The sequence below is a fragment of the Falco peregrinus genome, chromosome 1 (genome assembly GCF_023634155.1).
Source record: "Falco peregrinus isolate bFalPer1 chromosome 1, bFalPer1.pri, whole genome shotgun sequence".
Taxonomy (NCBI): Eukaryota; Metazoa; Chordata; class Aves; order Falconiformes; family Falconidae; genus Falco; species Falco peregrinus.
Window position 1 is genome coordinate 11,371,406 of NC_073721.1, and position 20,928 is coordinate 11,392,333.

At 42.0% G+C, this 20,928-nt stretch overlaps 1 protein-coding gene across 1 annotated transcript in view; it reads left to right on the forward strand.

Annotated features, from left to right (window-relative positions):
- Window positions 1-2,898: 2,898 nt before the first annotated feature.
- Window positions 2,899-20,928, forward strand: part of SH2D4B (SH2 domain containing 4B) — a 73,760-nt gene continuing 55,730 nt past the window's right edge. Inside the window, exons 1-2 of the mRNA XM_027795554.2 lie at window positions 2,899-5,300; window positions 20,035-20,194. Coding sequence (XP_027651355.1) covers window positions 5,117-5,300; window positions 20,035-20,194 — 344 coding nt within the window. The 5' untranslated portion in view covers window positions 2,899-5,116. The remainder of the gene's footprint in view (window positions 5,301-20,034; window positions 20,195-20,928) is intronic.

The window sequence follows — 20,928 nt, forward strand, 5'->3', positions numbered from 1 at the left end:
AGAATATTTTTGTGTAAATGATAGGGATGAAGTAGGTTATATGGCTGTGTCGTAAAATCCAAATGAAAATGCTGTTCTGCTGTCTCAGCATTCATTAGCATTGCCAGTGAGCTATTCAGTTCAGGGAATGGGAGATGCACATGCGTGGAAGAAAATGGATGAGGAGATTTGCAGGCCTTGGACAATTAAGCACTTCCCCTTTTCCTAAAAATGAGATTAAAATGTTCTTCTGTGCCTTTTCCCTTCCCTCCCTTCCCCAGCAGATGAATTCTAGTGGCAGCACTGAGGAGTGCTTAGCCACAAAGATGCTATGCCAGAGATGGGACAGAATGGGTCGAGTTCCAGAAGATACTGTTAAAGGTTAAAGGAAACCCCAAACTTAAATTTTAAACAGCTCTGAGCTCCTTGCAGAGACTGCTGCTAATTAGAGCATCAAGTTGTGTGGCAGTTCTTTTAAGGTAATGGCTGCCAACAAAAAACCTGCATTAGTAGTAATCTTTTATTTTGTGTATAGGCTGTAGAGGTGTCGTGTCTTTCTGTAATGATTTTAGCTTAGTTTGGACTGTTGAACTCGGGGTAACCAAGATAGAAAAGCAGTGAAGAGGTCACTGTCCTTCTAAACTATTCAAAATACTTGTGGGAAATGCTGGGAAGAGGGTGAACAGCCACAGTCAGGAAACAGTCACCCCTACTTCAGATTTCCCTGCTCAGAGTCATTAATTCATCCATAATTTAATCAGGTCTGGGAAGGGAGGGGAAGAAAGGAAATTTTTATTTCACACTAGAAAGTCATCATTTGTGTTTTCTCCTGTTAGTCAGCTTTCTGGCTCTGGGTTGTCTGGAACCATGGCAAAGCCCATCCATTCCAAAATATGAGCTAATCCTAGAAGTAGCAAGGGTTTTTAAAGTAGGTGTTTCTTCAAGGTTGCCTTTTGAGTTTTGGACCTCACAGATTTTTCCAAATTTCTGAGAAATAGGAGAGTTGATAATTTCTTCATGATAATTCAGACTATTTGTTTGGAATATTTATGGAGAGGTGAACTGTAATGAGAATTGGTGACTACTAGGTTAAAAATCCAGTCTTGGATTTGCATGGGTACTGCTGAGAACACTTCGTGTTCACCGACATAGCCAAGAGAGAAGCAGCCTTTTTATGCCTTTAACAGGACTGTCTTCAGTGATGAGAAAAATTGTTTTCTGGTAGACGGGCATTTCTTCTTCCTCTGACAGGATAGGTTTAGAATTGGAATTTCTGTTTTTGATTATGCAATTTTTTTTTTTTTACTTTAACTGTGCGGACTGAGTGTTTTCTTTGGATTTTTGATAGTCAGATATCTCTCTCATACCAGAATATGCTAGATTTTACCTGAGGTCGTTCTAGACATCATCGTTCTTCGAGGAAGCAAGTGTCTAGCTTTCCCATGGTGAAGAGGATGAGCAAGAAGCAGAGCTGCACAGATGCCTGTCTCTCACGGGTCATCCTGACACCCCTGTGAGTTATGGGAATGGGCTGTGAAAACAGTCTACATTTAAAAGGCACTAAAGGCCAGATGTGAGGATGGCATTAACATCTAAAGTGATGTCTCCCACAGGAAGACAAGCAGTGTGGAAGAGAACATTTTTGCACATGTGTTCTTTCATTCCGGATAAAGGGTTACAGCTAATCAGGAAGGCTCTGACGTTTGGGCCACCAGCTGAGGGAAGTGGCCTCTCGGGAAGCTTCATCACAGTGGGCAGGAAAGCAAGAGGAGAGGGTTCAAAATAAACTGAGCTGGAAAAAGCACGAGCAGGAGAATTTCCCTGCTGTCGTTTTCCCCATGATGGCTATTACGAGGGGACAGATGACTATATCTTGTGCAGTCAGGTTTTTTTAGTCCTTGCAGTGCTTGTTTGGGGTCATTCTGCCTGTATCAGAGAGGTCCTTTAATTGTTTTCTGATGGTTCTTCAAGAGTATTTCTTCACAGAGGAGAAATGTGAGTACGAAAGGATTTGTGGCAGATGCAGAAGAGATTTGAGGGTCTGGAATGGTGGTTAGTGACTACGCTTTGTTGTCTGAATTATTTATTGCTCCTTAGCACTTCTAGTCTGGTAAGCATATATGGAAGGTGGACATGCTGTGTAATTCTTTTACCTCCTGCAAGGTGCTCAGCATTAGATGGGTTGGGTGTTGCTAGCTCCTGATAAAGCCGAGAGGCTAGGCCTAGTTTGGGCCAAATACTTCATTGGGCTAAAATATTCAAAGCTTGTATTTCTGGGAACACCATCCACCATTAGTCTTTTCTGATAAGTGGAATGTTGGATGGTTTCTCAAGCATGTCAAGTATTTACTTACATGACTGAGGTTGTCTACCTTTAGGATCTGCAGCTAGGTAACCATCTCTCTCCCTCCATTTACTCCATTCCCAAATTGTTGTCAAATCAAATGTTAATTTGTAAGGGAAAGGAAGGGACTGCTGAAAACATTTGACTCTTCCCATTGGTCCTGTTGAATTTTCCACCCCATAAAGAAATGTAAGACTTAAACTTAGCAACCAGTGAAGGCAAAGGGAGGGAGTTGATGGAAAACTGCCACCCATGTAAGAGCTCGAAGACCCAATGCTCTGAGGCAGAGTATTTTTATCTTGGACAAGAAACTAAAGGCAGACTTGGTGATGTATATTTCTACTTCTTTTGGATTTTGGCTTATGTCAGATAGAGTATTTATTTATCTTCCTAATTTCCCCTTTGTGTGTCTGCAATTTTTATTTTGGGGTTGCTACGATCCAAAGAAGAAAAGCTACAACAGAGGAAGTTAATCACATTCATTGCTGTGATTAGAAGATAACACTTCCATATGTGACTTTAAAAAAAAAAAAAAAAAAGCACAAAAATTCTCATACAGATTAATTCTACTTAATCATTTGGTTACCGTTCTCAAATATGTTTGGTGAATAACCTTCAGGCAGTGGGTTCTTCGTGACGTATTCATTTCATTTCCTTGGTTTCGCTATTTTTGTTCTGTGATTGCTCATTGAGTGTTACCAGTAGTTGCCTGAAAATTTGTTTGTATGCTGTCTTGTATCTGTCCTGAGCTACTTCTGCAGCTAAATGCAGTTCAGAAATGGTGGTTCTTATCATGCTTAAATGCACATAATCCTTGATGAAGAGTTTGTTCTTTGCACTGTGATAGCTTCTGATCAGGATTTGATTTCTGTTCTGTGAAGTCAAGTAAAATAAAATAAGAAAGATGACAAATGGGTAGAACAGCAAAAGTGCTTGCCCTGAAGCCTTTGTGAAGGCGAGTCTTTTTCAATTAGTGCCAGAATGTGGAGCCACAGCTCTAATATAATTGAATAAAAGCAGAGAAACAAAGGCCAACCCCCCCGGCTCTCCCCATTCTATACCCGACCAAGTAAAATAGAAGAAAGAAGCAGTACCAAAGTCCTCCTTATCAGAGTTTTTTTTCTTGCCAAACAGTATTTCTTAAAAAAAAAAAAAAAGAAAAAAAAAGAAAAAAGAAAAAAAAAAAAAGTATTTTATTTTAGGAGAGAAAGTCTGCACATAAGAGAGAACCTGAATTGCAGAGTAGCTTGGATGTGAACCAAACACTCTAAAGTCCAAACGTGATGGGTTCCGAAATTGTTTCAGCTGAAGGCGTCATTCAAGTATAATCTTTGGATTCATACCTCTAGGTTATACAGTGTCTTCTCTTGAAATTTAGTTTACATCAGCATCAGATGTGTTTTCTGCCTAAATTAAGATGTTAGTATTTTGGATACCTCAGAAGAATGTTACATGAATAGATGCATTAACAGTACAGTTTTTGAATATAAGGATCATGGGAGTCATATGAGAGTTTGGCAGATACCTATCTAGAAAGCAGGTTTCTTCTAAGGAAATACAGATCTGCTTTCAAGCTTCAGTCTTGTGTAAACGTCACGCAGTGGGATGCAGCTCAGCCTGCAAACATGATCTGGGTTTATTACGACTCCGAGTGGCCACATCTTGGTTCTCCTTAGAAGATGGCCCCCTCCCCACGAAGTGCCACCGCTCTCTGCAGGGGCCGGACCCCTGCCCAGTGAAAGCTGGCTCTGGAATAAAGAGAGTTTGTTTTTTGGTGTCTTGTGGTGTTTGGTTTGGTTTCGTTTTTTACATGATTAAGTGCCTGTTGTCCCTGGTGCTGAAATAGTATTATCTTACTGATTTTGGTAAAACTCTGTTACATAGTGAAACCCCACGATTTGCTTGAAAAGCAACATTATAACTTTCTGCAGTCACAAAGTGGAAAATTAATTAACAGCAGGACTTGCATAGTCCGCGTGAACTCCTGAGAACTTACTCTTGTTTAATTAATATTAATTTACTATTTATAAAGTGATAAAAACATTCTTGTGGCTTATGTTACAACTGCTTTTAATTCTGGAGGCATTTTAATCAGTTTGCATGACAATTTTTGTCAACACCAGGTAAACAGGACCTTTAATATGACCTACCCTGTTGAGACTAGATAACGGGCTAGACTGGGAAATAATATGCAAACTCGTTTCTCCCCTCTTATCAGAAGAGATCCGTTCCCAAAGTGACATAGATATTGTTGGTGTAGGTGATACCTTTAACCGTGACATCACTTTAAACCCCAGGGCAGCACTTACACCCTTGGGAGTGTATTGCTGCTGAAGGGAACGACTTGAGCTGAAAGTCTGAGACTTCACATTGGATATCCTTCTTCTCGGGGGAGCAAAGCTGATGGGTTTTTTCAATAATCTCTTATTTTTACCGACTTGCACTCAGGAGCACTGAAGCGACTTTTTTTTTTTTTTCTCTCCTGGTCTTCAATTTTTTTTCCCTTATCCTTGTTTGTTCCTCCCCCTCCCTTTCACTTGACACCTGTCCCTACCTTTGGAGGATGAGATAAGCAGAGGACTCTGTCCTTGTAAGAGACGAGGAGCAGAATATGCCCGCACAAAGAGGGCCAGAGCAAGACTCAAACCTCTCCTGGGCAGGCACAGGCAGGTGTGGGAGAGCTCCTTTGCTGCAGGTTGCTTTCTGGAGTGCTGTTGGTGGGGTTTGGTCACTGTAGCGAGTGCAAGTGGAAGCAGGTTCATCTCTTTTTTTGTTGTTGTTTTTTGAGTCATCATGCTGCAGCAAATTTTGCGTGATATGTATATTGACCCTGAGCTCCTGGCAGAGCTGAATGAAGAACAAAAGCAAATCTTGTTCTATAAAATGAGAGAAGAGCAGCTGAGGCGCTGGAAGGAGAGGGAAGAAAAAGCACCAGTGGAGGAGGCTGTGCTGAGAAAGACAGCGAGGCGGAACCAGAGTAAGTTTTGTATCTTTCTTCTATACTTAAATGGCTGGGGGTGGTGGGCTTGCAACTGGCTGTGGTGCAGCATGTGTCTGGAAAAGATTACAAGAAAGAGTGCCAGCTGTCCCCATAGGCAAAAAGTCTGGGACAGCAAACCCACCATGTTCCTGCCCCTTGTCTCTCGAGGCTGGTTCTTCATCTAGGGGAACAGTTTAGTGTGGGAGAAAGGGGAATTGTTTTGAAGTGCCCCTTTCAGTCAGGAGTCACTGCTCCTGTTCTCTCAGTGGTGACAGATGCACCATGGCCAAGTTTCCATCCACTCCTAAGGCTTTTTTCTTCACCTACCATCCCCACCCCTCACCCTCAATCAGGCAAAAGGCAGTCTTGCCTGTGCTGTTGAGGTTTCTTGACTTGACATTAAATGTTTCCAGGTGGCTGGAGTAGGAGATAAATTCATGAATTTGGGCTTGTTGTGAAGGGCTGTTTATGTGTAAGCCATACCATACGAGACTAAATTTCCAACTGTACTAGTAAACAGTCTCCAGAAGTTTATGTCTAGAGAATAGGATAATAGCGGGGCAAACATGTAAAAAAGAACCCCAGCAACCAAAAGCAAAAAACAGAAATATGTTTTCATGCAATATGTAGTTAAACTATGGAGCTCCTTCCACAGCTGTTACAGATGCTAAATGTGTGTGTTGGCTTGAAAAGCAAATAAGCAAAATCACGGAAGAAAACATTGAAAAAGAGCTTCTCCAAATGTCATTTCCAAGTATGTGGTCTGGGGTCCAGGTTGTTTGGAATAAAAAGAAATACTTATTTCCTTGCTCTCTGCTCTGAACAAGTGGCTTTTAACTCTTTCCCCATTCACTGGATGAAGTTGTTAGGCTGATGCAAGATAGAAAACATTTTCGCCTTGGAAATAAATGTAGTTGCAGTGATTCCTCACTCAACAAGGAAGTGTCACAGAGACATGTCAAACACTCCTTTCCCTGTAAAATGCCAAAGATCTTAGCCTATCTTTAAATTTATGAAAAGTTCAATATTTAAAATTTCTGATAATTTTGAGTAGCTGATTTTGAGACAGCACTCTAGCAGCTATGTGACTCTGCAGTCAGTGTTTAAAGTGTTGCTTATCTTAACATACCCATGGTAGAAAGCTTTGCTTGGAGCACCTCAATACAGATTATTAAATTCAATTGTCAGACTTCTGCAAATGTGTAGAGCCTCTGAACCCTACAAAGTGTCCATTAGATAGTTAGCAACTCAAAGCCTGTTGTTGAAGAAATGTGTTGCAAAGCAAAACTAGTTTCCAAGACTCACTTGAAGCACAGGCCGTTATGAAGTGACTCTAGAGTAAGTCACGATGGTAACCTTAAAATAAAGGGGGAATGTTCAGAACACCCTAATCAGTTGTAATAGGAGTTTAAAATGTCCCTCCACAGATGTCAAGGTGGATGTCGGAAAGCCTCATTCTGTTTAATTTCTATTTCTTTCATGTTTGTGTTCTTGCTGTGAATGGTGCTCTCCTAGAAGGGTGGCGTCAAAATACCTTCTCTCATATAGCACAAAAACCTTGTTCATTTTGATTGATTTGTAGCTGAGAAAAAATTAAAAATGCAGTTCAGCTCCACATACCAAAACAACATTATATCATTGCGATCTGTATTATGTGCGTTCTTTGAGGAAGACAGATGCAGAAAAATCTAACCGCAAAAATATTTATGTGATGATTTGTCACACTGTTGACACCTAGATTTCCATATATAAATTATACATTAAACCTGTTCCTACTACAGGAGACCATTTTCTGCGTAATTAATTTTCTGATTTATAAAGAAAAAAGCAAAAGGAGAGCAGCAGAGTAACCTGTAGATTATATTTGCCCTGACAAAAGCATTCACAAATACACATGGAGATAAATTTCATAATAGCGCAGTTCCATTTTAGCTTCTTAAATTAGCAGTTTAAGGTATTGCTTAGGTTTGACTTTTGCCCACTGTTAGAAACTTTCTACTTCCTTCACAACTGTACTAAAGAGCTGATATCACCAATTTTATTTTTTTTGTAGAGAGGACTATTGGAATTAGATGTGCAAGTCAGGCATTTGGTTCCACTAAAAATATATTTTGACTTCCATGAACTGATGTGGGCCAGAGTTGCAAGGTAATTTCCATCTTTAGGCATGCTGGTCATTAACTCTACAGATACTTGTAACTGATTTCTACTGCATAGTTCCATAATATGATGGTAAATGGTCTCATAGGGGAGCTAGTTTCCCATTTAAAATAAAAAAAGAAAAAAGGCAAAAAAGTCAACCAGAGATTATTGGTGTAAGGTAAGAATTACTGTGCAGTATTTTTGCCTGGATGATTCAAAGGGTCAGAGTAGGTGACTGTAATAATCCTTTCCTATCTTAAAATATGTGATTTATTTTTTTCCCCCTAAAAGACATTTGGCATCAACATTTTTTGGACCTTGAAGCTGCTTAGTTTTCAGTTTCCATTGATGTATAAGTGAATTTCCAAACATTCTCTCCCTGCTACACAGTATAGAACATGGAATATTTTTATTCCTGTTTAAAATTAGTGGCTACCAGAAAATTTAGAGCTACTGCAATTACATGTCCTATATTCCTTTCAAACTGAGGGATTTGAGCAGTTTCATCTGCAAGTTTCATTGACATTCTACTGCATGACACGGGTTTTATGTTCATGCTGGTTTGTTAAAGCCAAGAGTTGCTCTGGCTTTATAAAGATCTTTGTAGCCTGACGTAGTAAAACACAGAGGTGAGACTTTAATCTCTCTAATGTTGTGCTGAGTTTCTGAATTTTTCTAGTCGACAGAAAAATGTGTATGTTGTTTATGAATATAACATTTGTAGAAAAAAAAAGTTTTTACTAATTTGATCAGAATTATACGTGTAGGACTACCTTTCAAATCCTTCTGTTTTCCTCATAGTTTGAATAGCTATATACGAGAACTTTGCCTCACCTCTTTAGGATGGGATAGGGTGAGATAGAACAAAAAGGATTAATGACAACAGGCACTTCTCCAATTAAAAATGCTCCAAAAAGTGCTTGGGCTTGATGTGGAGTCCTATATTCCAACTGGTTCAAACCTCAGTCAGTTCAGGAGCTTACCTGCAATGCTATGTGTGACCCCAGCAGCACAGAAGAAGAGGTGGATTTTTTGAAACAGAGCAGTGATTGTGAATCTGGGTTTGATTCTCTACAGTGACTTGAGGGATGAAGGGTTCTTGTGCCAGGTTTAGATGTGTTGTCTTACAGAAACCACAAGTGCAGAGCTGGGGAGGTAAAAAGTGGCGTATTCAGGTCAGATTGGCCTTGTGCTACAGGTAAAATCATCAGCAGGTTTAGGGAATGCTCTTTTTAATTGTTTGGAAACTAACTAGGAAAGGACCAGTATCTGCAGTGATTTATACAGAACCACCACTGAATGCAGGTTGTCCATAAACATCCTATTCAGTGCAATGAAATTTGCTTCTCAGAAAACAAAACCAACGTAAGTTCCTGAGAGTGTTTAGCAAGTTAAATAGCTTAACAGTCTGTGTGTAATTAGTCTTATTCTTCATTTCTAAAGAAAATAGTATTAGTCACCTTCAGTAAATGCTAAATTGCGCTTTCCCATTTGGATTGTTTGGTTCCATGCGTCTTGAGGAAAGGTTAAAATTGAAATTTGTATCAGAATGAGTCAATGTTAAAAAATCGTTTCACTTTGCGGGTAAATGAAATGTTTTCAGATTATTCGACAGTGTTAATTTCCTTCCCTTTTTAGAAACACAGACTGATGTCTAAAAGGGAACAATAGATAAATGTCACTTCAGAGTGAGATATTTCCTGTAGATGATACTGAATAAACCCTTCCCAGACTTTTTCTGTTTGTACCTCGCCTACATTTGTACCTTACCTAAAAATACTAGTAGATTCTGAGCATTATTTGGGTCCTCCCAAAAGTGCAGTGTTCAGTGAACTTATTCAAGGTAAAAAAAAAAAAAAAGTATTTTTTAGCTTTAATTAAATCATGACTGCTGGCTTGTACTGAAATGGCTTCACAAGTGACTTGAACTCTTGCAGGTCCATCTCGGGTTCATTTACAAATTACTCCTGGAACTCAGGAACATATTTTCATTGTAATAAAATAAGATTGCGTTTTCTTATTGTGCTAAAATCACTAAGGGAAGTCTCCTCAAAATTTCAAGATCCCCTTGGGATTTGCTGAGAGTTGACTGGCAGGAAGCTTTGCCATTTGCAAATAAACATGTTTACTTAATTAGGCAGGAGCCCTTTACCCAGTATAGCTGAGTTAGGAGTAAGCGAAGCACCGTGCCAATTTGGATTTTGATCCTGATGCAGTATCCAGAGCTGTCAGCATACCCAAAATGAGATCTCAAAGACTGTTGAGCATTAGGTAGCTGAAGGACAGCCACGCGGGAGGGAAGACAATGCTGGTCTGCTGCTGCTTATTTTGACATTACTCATGGGGAACTGCAGCTCGTGATGTTCAGGGAGGAGCTATTTGTAAACACTTATATTTACCTGTCCTTAACGAGAGTAGCTAGGAGAAAATTAGGTAGGCTTACCAATCGTGGCTAGAAAATAATTTCTTTATCTAAATGGCATTTGTGTTAGAAAATCATTAGAGAATAGATGAAGCTATTTGGAAACAAGTATTTCAAATATCACAAGTGGGTGGTGGGAGGATACATCAGTGTCACATGTGAAGGCCAGCGAGTGGGAGTGTGTTTCAGTGTGTGTGAAGTGTTAGTGGGTGTACAAGCAGTGACATTTTTTTCTATGTTTTTGAACTCAGAAATGAATTCTTCATTTATACTAGGGCCTCCACACACCCTGGTAATGCTTAGCTAAGATTTTATCTCCTACAGAGGTGTGCTCCTGGCAGTGGTCATTGTATCTTTCTCTGTATCACTGGGCATGGGACTAAACAGAGACATCAGGCTTCAGTATTTCTGAAATTTCTGGCTGCGCGTGGTCTGGAATTCTGTAAAGCCCTATCTTTTGTTTACTTTTTCAGTTGTATCTGAGTTGTAACAGGAAAACATCAGCAGGAACTTTAGAATAATTTTTATTAGGAGACCGAACCAACTGATTTGAAGTCATTGGAAAAGTTTTAATGTAACATTCGTGACGTGTATAGCAGCTTGTGATATGATGCGGTTTTGTTAGTGCTGTATTCCTTGGGGCCAGAACTCAGTGGCTCAGAGCTCGTGCTCAGTGTGGCTGCGCACCGAGGTACAGTTAAACAGCAGCTTCTCAGCTGTTCGCTTCTCTGAACCTGGGGCTAGAGAGAGACCTCCAACCGCCGCATGACCTAAATACGTACCCAATGGAACAAATCCAGAGGGACTTCTCTGCTCGCCTAGGATTAGCTGTAAGTCTCTGCTTTTTAGTCTTATATCCTGCCCTGCAGCTGACTTCTCTGTTTTGCAGAAAAGTGAAAGCAGAATATTGCTGGCTACCTGGGCCGTATTACACTGGAGGTTTCTCTTGCATGCGTGTGATCCTCATCGTTCCTGTTGTCTGAAGCATCTGGCGTCAGCCATTTGCTGAGAGAGGCTACTGGGTTAATTGAGCCACTGGCGTGGAGAGCATTCCCGTGTTTCTCCATGGCATTATGTTCCTCAGCCTGTCTGAACACAGTGGTGTTAGATGGGCTTTCTTGTACATACTGGTGCTCTGGTAATGATATGAGGTTGTGACTGTCTGCAAGCTCATGAATACTTGATACGGAAAGAGCAGTACTGTGGCTAAGGGGAGAACAGGATTCGCCCAAGCTAATTCAGTATTTCCTTGTTGATTTTGCCAGCTTGTAGCATAAATGACTAAAACATTCAAGGACAGAGGTACCAGGTTTTGATAGTAGGATGTGGAAGACATGAGAAAACTCCCTGTATTCAAGTCAGCAGTGGATTTAGCCAGATGCTGATGGTGGTTCAGTAACCTCCAAGTCCGCTCGTGTGCTGTGGTGCTAGAAAATCTCAATGCAGTGATATAGTTCTCCCTGCTTTTGTGGTCCTGTGTGCCTGATAAAAGGAGTCGGTGCAAACCTGCCATGCTGCATTAAGTAGGGGAGTCTGGTGCAGAAAGTGATCCATGGTTCTCTGTCCAGTCTTAGACAGAGAACCCTTTTCCTTCTGCTTTGAGTTTCCAGCAGACCCTGAAGTAGCCATGCAGACTTTCATTTGTTCTCTAGCAGTGGGAAAACCTGGATGCTTTGTGACAGCTCTGTGTGAGAAACCAAGCCTTTGGGCTTTTACACTTTACGAGAGACAGTTGGGATCAGGAATCAGAAATTAGTGTGCTATGTTCTTGACTTAATTTTTATAATGTAGGAAAAAACCAAAATAAATGAATGATACTGATGTGAATGATTTTACAACCTTGGAGCTAATCTTATGTGTATCTGCATTTTTATACTGCTTATAGTGAAAGTCATTAAAATGGACAGACGAGGGACTACATCTAGATTGTAGACGGAGTTAGAACAATATCTTTAAGAATGAGTTCTGAACGTTATCTCCCAGGTGAAGGCGGGCAAACTACAAAATTGTTATATGTAACAGCGTGCTTTGGCCAGGGAGCCAGGAAAATACCTGGGATGTACTAGATAGAGAGCACATAAATGATACTTCATTTCTGTGTTTCTTTTGGGGTTTTTTCCTTCTTTTTTAGTTTACAGTATGCAAACCTATATATACATATTGCATATATGCATACCATGTGGTAAGGCAAGCCCACTTACCTCTGAGTGTTATGTACAGTTATCTTTGCTGCATTTCTTAATTACCATAGTCTTATTTGAGTAACTGTTCCCTCCCTTAATGTTTGCTGTCTTCAGTCACTCTTCCTTTATTTGATCCTGCAGGGGTATTGCAGCATAATTATTTCCATGGTAACAGTTTGTAATTCCATAAACAGAAGATTGACTTTGTTATAGGATCAGGAAGCAGCTGGAGAACCATGAAGGCTGATTTTTCAGCGATGCTGAGATCCTGCAACCCTTACTGATATATTAATGTAAATCAGCTGTATTTCTTTCTCCTCCTGCGAATCCTCCTTTAACTAGAAAGGCACACAACACAGTGTTGAAAATGGAGGGTGAGCAAACTGAAATGTTGGGGGGATGCTTGAGAAGTTCAGAATTTTCCCCCATTTTCTTGTTGTTTTAAGAATCGAAGTGACCGGGGTTTTGAGAGAAGTTCACGGTCCTCTGAGTATCAGCAGGGGCAGACCACAGCATTAGTTATAGCAGATCTTCAGTTGCTTGTGGCATTATGTTATTTTCATTACTTTCATCATGACGATCTAATTATTCTATATGTATTTTAATAGATTTACAGCAGCTAATGTTTGGAAAAGTGCATTCTGTCCTTTGAACAGTCTCAGAAGCATTCAGTAATTTCCTAGGTTTTCTCCTTACAAAGACATGAAATTGTATGTGTGTGTTAGTATAAAAAAGAAATAAATAAAATACTTGTACAGGGTAAGCTCCAGGATCTGAGAACAGCCTAAGGTTTCTCATTTTCATCCTAATCAATGTGCTTGTAACACATGTCCTGCAGCTAATGAAACCGAATGGAACCTCATCTACTCTGCACACTATCAAAATTCAAGCTTCTACTTTGAAGAAGCCACAAAAATAACTTTCTGGGAGAGCCAAGGGTAAAACCTCACGTAAAACACACTGTGCTTAGGCCCAAGTATACCAGACATCTAAACTCCAAAAGCACAAAACCACCCCAACCCTTGCAAACACCCCAACCTTACAAACACCCCAACCCTTACAAACCAGACTCCACAAGCTAGGGTTTATCTCTGAATGACAAAAGGAAATCAGGCTGCTCAGCTTGACGTCAGCAGTGAATGCTTAGGCAGCCTCTTTCAAATGCAGAATAAGTTTCAAGAGCCTTGTCTAGCACAGAAAGAGAAAAGAAAAGGAATATTTTTTAAAGAGGGAGTCAAAGGATATTTGTATGACTACAAAGCTTTCCATCAGGTGAGGAAGGAGAGTCAATTGGTATCACAGAGATCTGTAGCTTCCAAGCAGAGCTATGGTGGGAAGCCCAACCTCAGAGAAACAACTGTTCATGGAAATAGCAGGCTCTTTTGAGAAAGTTTCAGCAGACTTTGAATGCCATTCCACATTTCTGAGATTATAAATCAATGATCTTCCTATATTCTGAATTTACACCTGGCGCAGCCTGTACTGCTCCCTGCGACGGCAGTCAGGGCTGCTTGGTGCTTTGCTGGACTGAGCAGGCAGGGTGGCTGGGTGACAGCACAGCTGGGAGCCTTCACACCAAGTCAGGCATCTAGTGGTCCTTGCAGTGGTTCCCTTGTAAACACTACCATTTGGATCACAAATGGGAATTGTTGGGGATGCTGTAACTGTTAAAGCAACGACGAACAAGCTTGGAGGAAGGAAGCTGACTCCAACAGTATTCCATTTGCTCTGACTACTGTTATTTTTTAAAGCACTTTTAATTAGAAGCACATGTGAAAATGAAGCCAGATATAACCCAAAACCAATACCACAAAAAACAACCCAGAAAGCCAAACCCATAGAAATCCCAAGCCCAATCTGTGGTTCTGCTCCTCCGTCCTGGTTAGAAGAGGCAGCGTAAGGCCCAGTTCTCCTTTGTGCAACTTCATTTCTTTTAAGCCTTAGTCATGGTGTGGAAGTCTGGGCTGCTTGGAGCTGGAGCCTGGTTTAGTCTGAGCATTGCATGCAGCCAGAATTCGCCCTCCCAAGCACCTTCAGGTGCTGCTTTTCCTCTCTCTCCTAAGGTGGGTGGCAGTGGTCAGCTGTGGCAGCCAGGATACCCTGCCTACACCAGGGACTGCTGAAGGGGAGCAGAAATGCCAAGAGCAGTGTGTGATGCCATGTAGCACAACTCACAGTTGCACTCCAGCACTGCTGGAGTGTGTATGAGATTAGTAGTGCTGCTGGTAGAGACTAATAATTCTTACAGGTGAGAGCCTTGGGTTTACTGTTGCTCTCTAGGGCATTGTTTTACACTTTAATTGCTGTTATAGAATTGACTGCATAAATACAAAACAATAGAAAACATGTTCTGGTCTTATTTTTGACTATGTGTGTTTATATGTGTGCATTTGTGTTGCTGTTGGTTCAAGGTGTAGGTCTCCAAGAAGGCTTTTGCTGTAATCCCTTTGTGCTGCAAATTTGAGGTATCTGATTTTGCATTTGTCTGGAGTAAGGAGCAATATCCAGAAACCAATTTTCATGTCTTAAAGCAGTACAGATAAACATTTAGGTGAACTCCATGGGAGGTCCTAATTCATGAAGGAGCTACAGGTGAAAAGAACTGCAAAAATTGATGTTGCCTTCTTGTGGTGCTGCAGTGTTGTTTCAGACAAAAAAAACCAAAACTGGTAGAATACTACAGCTGATAAATTGTTGGTTTGAATAGAGATGGAAAAGACTTGGTAAATTATTCAGTACGTTTTCCTGATAAAGCAAGTGTTTGTTTCTGAAACACTTTCATTTCAAATCCAGACTAATCTTGATGTCCACTGCTTCCTAATAGCACTAATATTTGCAGCCTGGCACAGTGTCTCCAGGAAAAAGAAAAGTACTTTTGTGGTCAAGGCACAAGGCTGGGGTTCAAAGATTTAATTTTTATTCCCTGACTCTGCATTAGCCTTTGTGACTGGGCTCAGAAGCCTGCTTCTGGGCAGGAAACCTAAGGCTCCCTTGCCTCCTCCTCACCTAGATTTCAAATTTGTTTAGTCAGGACCCGTCTCTTCCTTTTAGATTTAATTGATTTTTTTTCCCCCCTATTTCTGTTTTATTTGTAAATAAAGTGTGTTAACTTTATTAACTATATAACAAAATGTGTCTTATTTTGCAGAAGAATATAATACTTGAGGGTCATCTTAAAGGAGAAATTATTATAAGCAGCCCTCAATGGTGGTAATTCTCTGCTTGCAAAGCAGACAACACTGGTATCCTAAAACTATTAAGGAAAATAATTTTCTGTACTTTCAGCTCAGATTTTGCAATTGGTTCTACAATTTAAAAGTGCAAACCCAGTATCGTTAGCCTAGCAGAGCTGACACTGACCACTGTGAACTTGATTCTGCAAGCTGCAAAGACTTTTTGTATGGCAGGAATTCCATTTGCACAGTGCCAGATTTTCTCCCTGAGCTGCGTACTTCTTTTCTGGCACACTCATTTTTGAATGTTATTTTATGCTAAGAAACTACCAAGTTTTATGATCAGAATGTACAGTAAAACTTTTCTCCAAATTTTTAGGAGCGTAGGAGTAGTCAGCATGGATTCACCAAGGGGAAATCATGGCTGAGCAACCGAATAGTCTTCCATGATTGGAATGACTGGCCGGGTAGATGAGGGGAGAGCGGTGGGTGTTGTCTACCTTGGCCTCAGCAAGGCTTGTGACGCTGTCTGCCATACCACCGCTGTGGGTGAGCTCAGGGAGCGCGGGTCAGATGAGCGGGCGGTGAGGTGGGCCGAGGACTGGCCGGAGGGCAGAGCTCAGGGGGCCGTGGTCAGCGGTGCAGGGCCCAGCTGGAGGCCTGTGGCTCGCGGTGCTGCCAGGGTCAGCGCTGGGCCCAGTCCTGTTCCACTTCTCCACCGGTGCCCTGGGCGAGGGGCAGCGGGTGCCTCAGCAAGGCTGAGGAGGCCGGGCGGGGGGAGCGGCGGGTGCACCCGAAGGCTGTGCGGCCGTTCAGCGAGACTGGGCCGGCTGGAGAGCTGGGTGTGGAGGGACCCGATGGAGTTCCACCAAGGCAAGTGTAGGGTCCTGCACCTGGGGGGGAACAGCCCCACCGCCAGTACGGGCTGGGGCTGAGCTGCTGGGGGGCAGCTCTGCGGAGAGGGACCTGGCAGTGCTGCTGGGCAGCCAGTTGCCCCCGAGCCAGCAGTGTGCCCTGGTGGCCGAGGAGGCCAATGGTGCCCTGGGGGCATTAGGGGCAGCGGGGCCAGCAGGCCCAGGGAGGTGATCCTCACCCTCTGCTCTGCCCCGGCGAGGCCACAGCTGGAGCGCTGGCTCCGGTGCTGGGCTCCCCAGTTCAGGAGAGACTGGGAACTGCTGGGGAGGGTCCAGCGGAGGCTGCAAAGGTGGTGAGGGGGCTGGAGCATCTCCCTGGGGAGGAAAGGCTGAGGGAGCTGGGCCTGTTTAGCCTGGAGAGGAGAAGGCCGAGGGGGGATCTTCTCGATGTCTGCAAATACCTTAAGGGCCAGTGTCAGGAGGACGGGCCGGGCTCTTTTCAGCGGTGCCCAGCGACGGGACGAGGGGCGACGGGCACAGGCTGCACCACAGGCGGTTCCTTCTGAGTATGGGGAAGAACTTCTTTCCCCTGAGGGTGACGGAGCCCTGGAACAGGCTGCCCAGAGAGGCTGTGGGGTCTCCTTCTCTGGAGACACTCAAACCCGCCTGGACACCACCCTGTGCAGCCTGCTCCAGGTGCCTTCCAACCCTGACCTATTCTGTGATTCTGTAGGTTTAAGGGAAGATTTGAATGGAAGTTGTTTCTTGAAGTATACTAGAAAGGGTGGTTGGTTGTGAAAAAGTTTTCTCTTTGTCTAAAGAAGAAAATGGAATAAAGGCATATGTACTCAAGTTGAATTGCTTTAAAATTGTACGTATGGAGGTATGTCTGTTTAATGCTGAAGCTTAAAATTGCAGACTGTTTGATACTGCTATTACCTTTCAACTTGAGCTATGGATGTGTATACAGTAGTATACTGTACTGTAGTATACAGTAGTTAGTGCTGAACCAACAATATGTTATACTGATGTTTTCAGAAGAGTTTATACATCTAGTGTCTGTAGTTTCAGAAGAGAGATCCATTGTTTTAAAAGGAAGAAAAAGAACAATTTCTCAAGACATGTCTGCAAATCAGCTATTTGTTTTATGGAGCTGGGTAGTAATGGCTAAGTAACGCCTCTGAGAACTATTAATAACTGGCACAGAAAACCTGGAAAAGAGCAAAGATGTAATTTACCTGCTTACCTGAAGAGGGGTTTATTTATTTTCTTTCCATTTGGTAAGCTCATAAATGAGCAGAAGTAGTGAAGTTGTCTCAGAACAGTAGAAGTATTTGCTATCTACCACTTATGATGCAAATAAATTAACACAAGGCATGTTTGCAGTGTTTTCTTTAAAGAATTAAATAAAAGGGAACAACTAGGATATCAAGATTCCTTCCAAGAAACACAACTTTGGCTGCTTTTAAAAGAAAACCTGCCACTGGTTAGGTGGGATCAGTACTCCTGGGAAATCATTCCATACTTGTCAAGATACTTTAACATAAAATGCAGGAGGTGAAAACCTTGCAGGCAAATACTGATATGGCCAGTCAGTTCTCAGCAGACAGCATTCAAATGTTGTATCCAAAAAGTACAACATGAATGTGGTGTTGACAGGAACACAGAAATGTACAGAATAGGAACCACAATAAAATACATTAACCTGAGACATAATCTGATAGACTGTGAAAGAGCAAATGGTTTTGAGAGTTACTGAAGGAAAACATTAGCTTAAATTTCCACCCCCACTCCCCCCTTGAAGTCAGAACTGTTAGGCCAACGCTGGGAATTTGTATAAATCACATTTCCAAATTTGATATAGAATATTAGCTTTCATTGAGAGATCTGATATGTTTGTTGCCTTCAGTTCGTACTGTCAACACTTGAGAATGTGGGCTGGCACTGGCACTGCCTGCTGTCAACAGCCCTGCATCATTCCCTCCTGCAGTTTTCTCTCTTCAGTCTGGGATGTCAAAAGCATGTTACTGATTGTGTATTGGGAAACTTAATCTGGTTAAATGGATACTGTCCTATTGCAGAACAACAGGAGCTGAAAGTGAGAGCAGCTAAGCTGATGCTGGTAGAGAAAGATGTAGAAAGAGCCGAAGCAAAGACTGGCCATTCAAGTAGGACAAGGTTTCTTTTAACTCTTCCAGGAACGTCCAAGAAAAAATCCCTGGGAAAATGGTGGACTGTCCATTTCTTCATATTTTCAAATGTGACAAGATGCCTTTTAGAAGCTATGTGGTGATGCACAATTTACTACCCTCAGTATTTGGGTGAAAGGGGGAAATCTAGTGTACCGTAATATAAAGGAAGTGAGATGATCTGTCAAGCATTTATGGCCTTTTAGTGTGTGTTCTTTAAAATAAATCCATTGCCTCTTTTGGGAATGCGCTTTGTGGAGGAATCTCCTTTCGTGAAGAGCAGTTTCAACAGATTTGTGAGAAATAAAATACCAAAAATGGATGCATAAGAGATCTTTATATCAGTTCCTTATTATGATCCTCTAAAATGCATAGTATCTGATAGTTATACATATAAAAGCAGAAGGAAAAGACCAAACGACATGAAGTCAGGTAATTTATATGACTTTTAAAATGTATTCAGATAGAATCTAATCTATTGATTACCGCTGCGCTCAGCACTGGCGAGGCCGCCCCTGGAACGCTGTGTCCAGCTGTGGCCCCGCACGGCCAGAGGGACGCAGAGGGGCTGGAGCGTGTCCAGAGCCGGGCAGGGGCTGGGGAAGGGGCTGGGGCACCCGTGGGATGGGGGGCGGCTGGGGGGGCTCAGCCTGGAGAGGAGGGGGCTCGGGGGGGCCCTTATCGCTCCCTGCAGCTGCCTGACAGGGGCTGTAGGCAGGGGGGGTCGGGCTCTGCTCCCAGGGAACAAGGGACAGGACAGGAGGGAACGGCCTCAGGTGGCACCAGGGGAGGGTTAGATTGGGTGTGAGGGGACATGTCTTCACCGAAAGGGTGGTCAGGCACTGGAACGGGCTGCCCGGGGACGTGGTGGAGTCACCGTCCCTGGAGGTGTTTAAAAAATGTGTAGATGTGGTGCTGAGAGGTATGGCTTAGTGCTGGGCTTGGCAGTGCTGGGTTAACAATTGGACTTGATGATGTTAAAGCTATGTTCCGACCTAAATGATTCCATGATTTTAGTGCTCTTTGTAGTCAGCAGAAGTCCTGTAGTTGGTCCTTGGACATGACATTCACCAAATATAGTCTGTTTTGTAAAGAGCACTCAGGCTTTTTTGGTATTTTTAAAATCACTCTATCAACACAGTAACTGTAGATTTTTGCATGGTGTCTTTCATGAAAATTGAACCAGAAACTTAATCCCTTTCAGTTGCCTACCTGAGCAGAAAAGCCTCTGCAGTGTTGAGTGGTGTGCTCTGCAGGTTGCTGAAACTCCTCCTTCACACTGTGGGAGATGGAATCCTGAATTTTTGGCAGGGGTTCTGATAAAGTCTCTATAAGCTCAGCCATCAACAGTCCCTATGTGCTGAAGCATTGCTGGTCACATAATGTCACTGGTTATTGTTGTTGCTCCATCTCTTTCCATTCTCTTCATATATCCTTTGCTGAGCGAAGCAAGAAAATACAACTAAAAAGGGATCATAATACCTAAATTCTGGGAAATGCATGTCAGAATTAATAATTTCTTATTTTTGCATGATAGCAAGTCTTTAAATACTGTGTGATCTGGAGTGCACGAACCCTTTTGTTTCCCCAGCATGATAGATTATTCAAATCTGAAGATTTCATCCACTCCTTAGTAATGTGTTCTTCTGAATTGTAAATTGCAAGCTTATCGTTTCCAAATTGCAGATTTCCCGTCTTTTCATCTACATTTATGTAAGAATTTGAGGTAGTATTTATATTTTTGGTTTGTTCTTGGTGGCTGTTGCAGGTAACAGCAAACATGTGCAGTGGCTGCGTGGGAAGGATGGTGAGGTCTGGGTCTGGGTAATGGGAGAAGCCCCCGGTGACAAGCCGTATGAACAGATATCAGAGGAGCTCATAGCAGAGCGAGCCAGGCAACAAGCGCAGAAGGAGGCAGAAGAACTATGGTGAGGATTTAAGAATCTTGAATTCAGGGTCCACTTGGCATAATGGGAGACATGGCCTTGTAGAAAGGCAGCAGGTAATGGTGGGTAAAACTGGTAAGTATGTTTTGTGAACATTAGTTTTCACTTGTTTTGGCAATTTTTCAGCACGGGGAAAACATGAATTTCATTTTTGTTGAATACTGAAGAACAAAAATCCTCTTCCGCAAAAAAAGTGAAGCAAACTTTTCTTTCGAGGAATTTTGCTAAACCATTGACCAGTTTGTAAATAAATAAAAATAAAGCCATCTGTGTTTGAGATGATTAGATTAGAGATGTTTGTTGTATTGCGCATCTATGCCCACAATGGGTATTGGTACATAAAGTCCTTTTTGAAATTGGTTTTATTTACATATTGCTTGTATTAATTCTTATCCCAGCAGTTCAGAAACTGATTACACAAAGTGCCATGCTGGTATTTCCAGCAGGGCCTCTTCAAGCTTTGGGAAAGATTCAAAAGTGTTTGGATGCCTGATATGGTTAGGAAGTTGGCCACCTGCCTCCCACGCTTCCTTTTGTAGTGTAGCACTGAAAAGTGACACTTTAAATGTCAGACTATTCTGTATTATTCTTTTTCATAGGAGATTCTTCTTGCTTATAGTGATTGCATATTGAAGCAGGGATTAGAAGCTTCAACCTGTGCTCTGCATTCCTTTTACATTGTCAGTACTAATAAACAATCTACTGTAAAAATCTGG